The sequence below is a fragment of the Topomyia yanbarensis genome, chromosome 2 (genome assembly GCF_030247195.1).
Source record: "Topomyia yanbarensis strain Yona2022 chromosome 2, ASM3024719v1, whole genome shotgun sequence".
NCBI classification, from domain to species: domain Eukaryota; kingdom Metazoa; phylum Arthropoda; class Insecta; order Diptera; family Culicidae; genus Topomyia; species Topomyia yanbarensis.
Window position 1 is genome coordinate 424,132,352 of NC_080671.1, and position 8,117 is coordinate 424,140,468.

At 42.5% G+C, this 8,117-nt stretch overlaps 1 protein-coding gene across 1 annotated transcript; it reads left to right on the plus strand.

Annotated features, from left to right (window-relative positions):
- The first annotated feature begins 3,058 nt into the window (after positions 1-3,058).
- LOC131685282 (putative ATP-dependent RNA helicase DHX57) lies at positions 3,059-7,339 on the plus strand. The gene is made up of 3 exons (XM_058968889.1): positions 3,059-3,284; positions 3,354-5,398; positions 5,489-7,339. Exons 1-3 carry the CDS (start codon positions 3,217-3,219, stop codon positions 7,216-7,218), a joined length of 3,843 nt encoding a protein of 1,280 aa, XP_058824872.1. The 5' UTR covers positions 3,059-3,216; the 3' UTR covers positions 7,219-7,339.
- Positions 7,340-8,117: the final 778 nt, after the last annotated feature.

Here is an 8,117-nt window from a genome sequence, read left to right on the forward strand (position 1 = left end):
CAAAAAAGAATAAAAAACATTTTTTTTTATTTTCTTCCAAAAGATAAAGAACAGCTAATTCATTCTGCAAATTATTACAGACAAAATCTTTTACACGTAAAGCTATAAAATAAATATCATAAAATTAATACCTCATTAAACTTCCGAAAATGTATGTGGTTACTCGTATTACTTAACATACATCGTTCTCGCAGACAGGCTAAATCGATTATTACAATCTTCCCCTCGTTTAAAAGCTAGTCAGTTATAATGCGTGTTTAACATATCGATAAGAAAGAAATGTTCTCGTGGTCAGAAACAATCAGACAAAAAGTTTGATGATCTGATACATTTTGCATAAGCGTTCTTTGCACAATACGTAACATATAACCTCATTTAATTAAAATCATTTTTGGTGGTCTAATTTGATTTGGAACGAATTTGAATTTGAATGAATTAAAATAGAAACTATTTTAAAATTTCTCAACAAGTTGAAAAATTTCGGGAGGGGTCCGGACCCCCAGGACCCTTCCCCTGGATCCGCCACTGAACCCTTACTAGGTCCGAATTAACCCAGGTCCCCTAAGCCTTTCTCAAGGACCGACTGGATATTATATTGCTCTTATATGCAAATCTTTTTGTTCGATAAGTTTGCTATATTTACGACTCAATTTGTTACGAAAACAGCATTGCAATAAAATGCTTTTATTTCATTTTGATCGAATATGTGTAGGAAAACTTGTAAATGTTAAACTTAATGTAATACACAGCACTGAAATTATATATGACCTATTTGATAGAAGCACTAACAAAATTCGTAAATTAATTCAACAATAGCTTACAATGATAGAATACATATAAAAATACATTAAGTGAAAATCAGTTAAAATGTCAGTTTAAATACAATTTATAATATTTCAAATTATACGGTTCACTAAAATCAGTACATTCTAAAATATGGTTCTTCTACCTTGTAGAACCCGTATTTCAACGTAGAATTGAAAAGAGTTGCATACAATAATTACCTATAATTTGCTTGCGAAAATTGAAAATAACACCATCGTTATTTTGTTCTACAAAAATTCTTACTGACGATGACGGTAATGTATATATTTTCACATTCAATTTCCGTTTCCGACTCTGCACTTGCTAGGATAGTGTGCACCTGTAGACTCAATTTCCGAATAACCCTGTCTTACGCAATACACTGTGCCAAATATTTGAAAAAGAAAAAAGTTTTGATGAACATTAGCAGTTTAAAAACACTATAGCACAGTGACTGTAGTATCATGTAGTCATAAGTTTGCAGAGAATACAAAATATTTCCTTTTATTGTTATAGACCAAAAAAAGGCGACAATTTCATTCCTATCACCCATATCATTTTTGACTCTTCATGCAATGGCTCGTGATTATGATTAGTGGGTAATGCTTGATCAACTTATAATGAGAGTGCTATGGGCGATGGACCTGCTGCAATGGTTGGTAGTAATACACACACACACATCATTGGATGCGCGATAGTTTCTTTCCAAATCACTGGGCATCTGCAAACGTTCGAACGTTATGCATCTGGTAGCCTTTTTATCTACTGACTCTTTATCCGGCAGCCAAACACAACACACATTCTTACAAAAAAATTCTCACGAGTGGCGAAAATCGCATTCGCATGAAAATGCTGCCTCCAGATTCAGTGAGCGTGGCATTCAGAAGAATTTGCTTCATCCATCGAACGAAATGCTGTGTGAACATTTCTAAGCTAGATTGTGCCAGCCTTTACTCAACAACGCCACTCATCAGGCATTGTATTCATCGCATGAACAGATAGCTGGGGATGAACAAACTATTATGAAATTCGACGTGAGCATCATCACAGCACAAAGCGAAACGGGAAAAAATCGACGTTCACTCAGCAATCAACAAGCTTGTTCCGAGGTGTATATATTAAACGTATCGGATCTATGGGCAATGACTAGGACTAGTTGAATAAGTCTTTGCAACAGGGGCTTCGTGGCTTGCTGGCGAATATTGTACTGTATGCTCCGATTTCCGAGAAATGTTGTTAGATTACTTTTAGAATCTTCGATCGATCCGAATACGAGTTGTTCGTTTTCGGCGTCCATGGAAATCTCACCTACATTATTCAAGTCATATCGGAAGCAATAGATACGTTCAAAGATTCGTTAGATTTTCCCATTTTTTGTTCGTGATTCGACTCGGATATAGTTTGCAGCGAAGATGGATCATGTTCTAGAAATTCCGGATCATAGGGATCGATAGAGTTGGAAGATGGCACTCGATCAATGCACTGTTTGTTTACATATATATGACGATACTTTTGGACTTTTCTTCTAAAATTTCCTCTATTGAGATACATCTTCCACTTTTTTCTGCTCTCCATTTTGCTCTGTACCATCGATAAATGTTCAATTCATAAACAAAGTTCAATTTAGACAACTAGCTTTAAACTTAAACACTATATCTATTTTATATTCAACATTATGCCTTCGGCTTAATGCAGTGAAGTACTCCAAACATTAAAGCCTGTTTGCATGTAAATAAAACATTACATGCCAATATAAAGTACGCCAAAATGTTATTGTAAGGTCATACTTCATAATATTGAAAATGTTAATTTAATGCGTATTAACATTAGGCATGTTGAATGGATGCAGTTCCACATTATTGATGTCATAATAAAGCTATAAATGTGCAATGATATAATGCATTTGGTTGCTTGGGATGTCTACTGCCATAGCTAGAAAAATTTTAGCAGAGTTCTGACAGTGCCATTTTGAAAATATTGACAGCGGCTAAAATCTTTAATTACAGGTCTTAGAAAAACCGCGTATTCGCGAACAAGCTCAAACCAGACCAGCTTTCAACTTTCCGTTGTCGCTTTCAGCGTCGGCACGAGAATCCGAAAATGTATTTGATTGGATTTTCCTCTAAAATAGTAATTTCATTCGCAACTTCTCCGTGCATGTCGTTCAGTACCACCCTGTATCACCCGCCGATTCGAGCTAACTTTGCTTCCATGTAAACACATTAGAGCTAACACTGCGCCGCTAATAAACAGATGTTTTTGACAGTTCTCTTCAACTCTATCTTACGTGTGTTGAAATTTTACTCGTGCTATTAACGCTATTAACTTTGTTTTTAAGCAATATTCTAGCTAAAAAAATATCTTTTTGCGAATTTAGCAACACTACTTTTGATACGAACCTTGAGACCCACAATGGACGACACAAGCCGTCAGCTGTTAGGTGACTGTTTCCTGCGGACCGTCGTAAATCCCCGCTCTACGTAAGTATTTCATAACATGCAATCAACGTTTACAACATTACGAAATAATGGTTCCTTCCTTCGTTACAGAAATCCCCCGTTAGAACCTCCGCCTACAAAGGCACCGGTTAAGGCAGAACTACAGATCCTCCGCCTGAAAGAGGAATCCCGCAATTTAGTGATGGATACGCTGCGCTCCATTCACGGGGAAGCATTCCAACTAGGTGACATCAGCAAATACGAGGACAAAGGAGGTCGTGTGAAGAAAGCCTACTGGCAAGACCGAGGCAATTTGGTTATCCGAGGGGGATGCGATTTTTCTCATGTTAAGAAGACCGCTAATGGTGGTGAGGATAAATTTCGGATGTACGCGTTGATTAAGTTGGAGAGTTACGGATTTGCGAAGGGGCACTGCGAGGAAGCGCTGGATCATTGCAGTGGGGATGTTGATGAGGCACTGGGGATACTGTTCGGGAAGTATTTCCCACCTCCGGTGGATTTGGTCCTGATGGAGTGTGACGTGACCGAGGAAGAACTTGATCAGATGAGAAATGATGAGAAGGAAGCGTTGGAATCGATCTATGATAAGCTGTTTGTGGAGAAGGAACGGAATCGCGTGTGGCAGTTGAAGTTCAAGATAGATCATTTGCTGGTTCACAGTCCTTCGGAGGTAAAGAAGTTGGAGAAGAAAAAGCTGCAAGCGTTGGAAAATGAACGGCAACGACAGTTGGCAGCGAAAGCGAAGAAAAAACCTAAGAAAGAGCCTTGCTGGAACTTTGCCAAGGGAAAGTGCAGATACGGTAATAAGTGTTATTTTTCACATGGTACGGAATCTGACGGGGAAGAATCTAATAAGGAAGAAGGAAAGAAAAAACTAGAGGAAGATCCGAATTGGTTTTTCTTGGAGGTACGTTTTCCTAAAAAGAGTAAATATCCTTACGAAGCTCCGTTGCTGTTTTTAAAAACAACTTGCCCGGATATTCCACATCAGTTGTTGCTGAGAGTGGCACGAATTCTGGTCCAGGAATCTATTAAAACTACGCAGGACGGGATGCCATGCGTTTACTCGATAGCAGAACTGTTGCAAAATGACGAAGAAATCAGTCGCTTCGTTGAATTGGACCGTTATCAGTTTCCGGATCCACGTCGTTCACTGTTTCATATCCCGGAGGAGGACACTCTGAATAGCTTAACAATCGAAGATCTTCCCACTCACAACCAAATGGGTCTAACGCATCGATCGTCCGGTCCGAAGACGAACCCAGAGCAGCAGCTGAAAGACGACTTGAATATTATCCGGAAATTTATGGACAAGCAGAAAAATGATGCCTACAAGGATATGCTTCGTCATCGCCAGCAGTTGCCGGCGTGGTGTAAAATGAGCGAAATTATAACTGCCATGGAGTCTGCCCCGGTGCTGGTTATCAGCGGTGAAACGGGCTGCGGTAAATCAACCCAAGTGCCTCAATTTATCCTAGACAATTGGTTGTTTCAGTCGTCGAAGCTGGACCGGAAGGTTCCACACGTGGAAATCATTTGTACCCAACCGAGACGACTATCGGCCATTGGAGTGGCCGAGCGAGTAGCTGAGGAGCGAGTGGAACGTATCGGGAACACCGTCGGCTATCAGATTCGATTGGAGAACAAAATTTCCTCCTCGACTAGACTTACGTTTTGCACCACGGGAATCTTGCTGCGGAGGTTACAATCGGAACCCACGCTGGACAACGTGACGCATATCATAGTGGACGAAGTGCACGAGCGTTCCGAGGAATCAGATTTCCTGCTGTTGATCCTGAAAGAATTATTGGAAAGACGGCGGGATTTGAAGGTGATCCTCATGTCAGCGACGTTGAATTCGAATCTGTTTTCTTCCTACTTTGGCGATGTTCCGGTACTGGATATTCCTGGAAGAACGTTTCCAGTGGAACAGCTCTTCCTGGAAGATATTTTGGAAAGGAGTGGCTTTGTGCTGGAGCCGGATTCTCAGTTCTGTCGGAAGCTGCGAAAGGGCGAAGAAGAGCAGCTAATGCAAGAGCTGGAGTATGCTGACGTGAAAGCATCCAATGCTGCCCCGGCTAAGACAATCAAGGACGAGAATCTGAAGATGGCCGATCTTTTTGCGCGGTATTCGGGTAAGTTGAGTTTTTTGAATATTGGAATGTCATCAAAATTGAAAGAGACTCTATGGCACTTTTTAATCCTATTTATTTCTTTTCTTTCAGACTACTCAAAACCAACCTGCAAAACGCTCTACCTGATGGACCCGCTGCGTATCAATCCGGAACTAATCGAACACATTCTGCGCTACATTGTCGAAGGAACGGATCACGGCTGGCCGAAGGAGGGAACCATTCTTATTTTCCTACCCGGTCTAGCCGAGATCAAAACCGTCCACGAGGCACTTTGCGATAGTAAACTGTTCGGCCCGCGGGAAGACAAATTCATTCTCGTTCCACTGCACTCTACCCTAAGCAACGAAGAACAAACGCTGGTATTCAAAAAAGCCCCCAAAGGAAAACGGAAAATCGTGCTAAGTACAAACATTGCCGAAACGTCGGTCACGATCGATGATTGTGTGTTCGTAGTGGATTGCGGTCAGATGAAAGAAAAACGATTCGATTCGAATCGAAACATGGAATCACTTGACGTGGTTTGGGTTTCCAGGGCAAATGCGCTGCAACGGAAAGGTCGAGCTGGCCGTGTCATGCCGGGTGTTTGTATACATCTGTTTACTAGACCTCGGTTCACGAATCATATTCTGTCGCAGCCGGTACCGGAAATTCATCGAATACCACTGGAACCGTTGCTGTTGCGGATCAAGACTCTACAAACGCTGCAGGGTAGATCTCTGAAAGATGTTCTGAGGGCGACTATAGAACCACCCAGCGACGAGAACATTGAAGCGGCCAAAAAACGATTGAACGATGTTGGTGCCTTTGATTTGGAGGAACAGCTGACACCACTGGGACATCATTTGGCTGCTCTGCCGGTAGACGTGCGGATTGGAAAATTGATGCTTTTCGGTGCGATCTTTCAGTGCTTGGATAGCGTTCTGACGATCGCGGCCTGCCTGAGCTTCAAAAGTCCATTCGTATCCCCTTTCAGTAAACGAGACGAAGCCGACAGTCGGAAGCGTCTGTTCGGCATAGCCAACAGTGACCATCTGACGATGCTGAATGCCTATCGAAAGTGGAAAGAAACTACCAAACGCAGTCGATATGCTGCCCATTGCTATGCGGAAGAAAATTATCTCTCCTCGAAAACGCTACAGACGATCGGTGAAATGAAATATCAATTCCTAGAACTACTGGTGTCAATTGGATTCGTACCGGTAGACCTCACCGGTCGACGGGGGAAGTTCGTCAAAGACGAACTGCTAGAGCTAACGGGGAACGAAATCAACGCAAACGGCGATAACAATCGACTACTTGCTGCGATCCTTTGTGCCGCTCTTTATCCGAACGTCATCAAAATTCTAACTCCGGAGAAAAGTTTCATTAGCGGTGCAGGTGGAGCCGTACCGAAATTACCTCAACCGTCGGACCTACGCTTCAAAACGCAACAGGATGGGTTCGTTTTTCTGCACCCATCGTCGATCAACTCCCGGTTCGGTCACTTCAATTCGCCCTATCTGGTGTACCAGGAGAAGGTGAAAACTACGCGAATTTACATCCGGGAAACAACTATGGTTCCTCTGCTGGCGATGGTGCTCTTCTCCGGTAGTGATTTACGAATCGAACTACACGGTGGAGATTTCGTGATTCTGCTGGAGGATGGCTGGATTATGTTGCAGGCAGAAACACACGAGGTGGCCGAGATGATGAAGTTTCTTCGGCTAGAGCTGGCTAAAATGTTGGAGCTGAAGATCGCTGATCCTCTGCTGAATCTGGCCAATCACGAGCACGGTCGGAAGGTGATTGGAACAATTGTGCAGTTGATCAATAAAGAATGATAGGCATTAGATTTGAACTTTTGTGATGTTTCTTTTCCATGTATTTATCTAGGTAGAACCTAGTTAATATTTGAAAATATTGTAAACATGTTATGTATAAACATATAAACGCAAATATATTAAGAATGTTTATAGAAGGATGTGTTATTATTGTAGCATAAAAATTTGGAAAAATGATAAAATTTTAGCAAGCGCTTATACTGCCTATAATTGCAAGTCAGTCCTATGTAGATAGGGAATTCCATAGAACATGGGACTGACTTCCGATAATGGGCAGCATACAACTTTGCTGAAGACACCACATACCAGGAACAACGCATGATGTACCTACCATTTCCAGAATAAATCATTGCATATGTAATCAATATCGTCAGTAGTTTTTGTAGTAATGCTGCTGTAGCTCACTAGACAGACCTTAAACCCCGGACCGAACCTCGACGATAGTCTTACCCGGACAATAAAAATCAGTGACCCCGCGAGCATAATGACAAAATACAGCGAACTCCGTTGATCTACACCGTTGGCTCCCAGGCGGACGAGCGGGATTCAGCGGATTGGAGTACGGGCTTTCTTTCCACCTACCCCACTCCTGCTCAATCTTCATGGTGGAAGCGGCTACCATCGCAGTGGCAATGGCAACTTCCTCACACCGCTTTGTACAGGTCATCGAAGCCCACCGAGAACCACCGGTCTACACCATGCTCGGTCCCTGGCCACAGCGGTATCAGAGGCAACACCGAACCCGACCGTTTTGCCCTACACGGCAGGCGAGCACGACGCCCAGACGAGATCCCAAACACCGAGTGACCCAAGCACATACCATCTCCAGCGTCACCCACCACCAGAATGCGAATCCTGCAACACCCGACTCTCCATCGAGCACCTGCTCTGCAACTGCC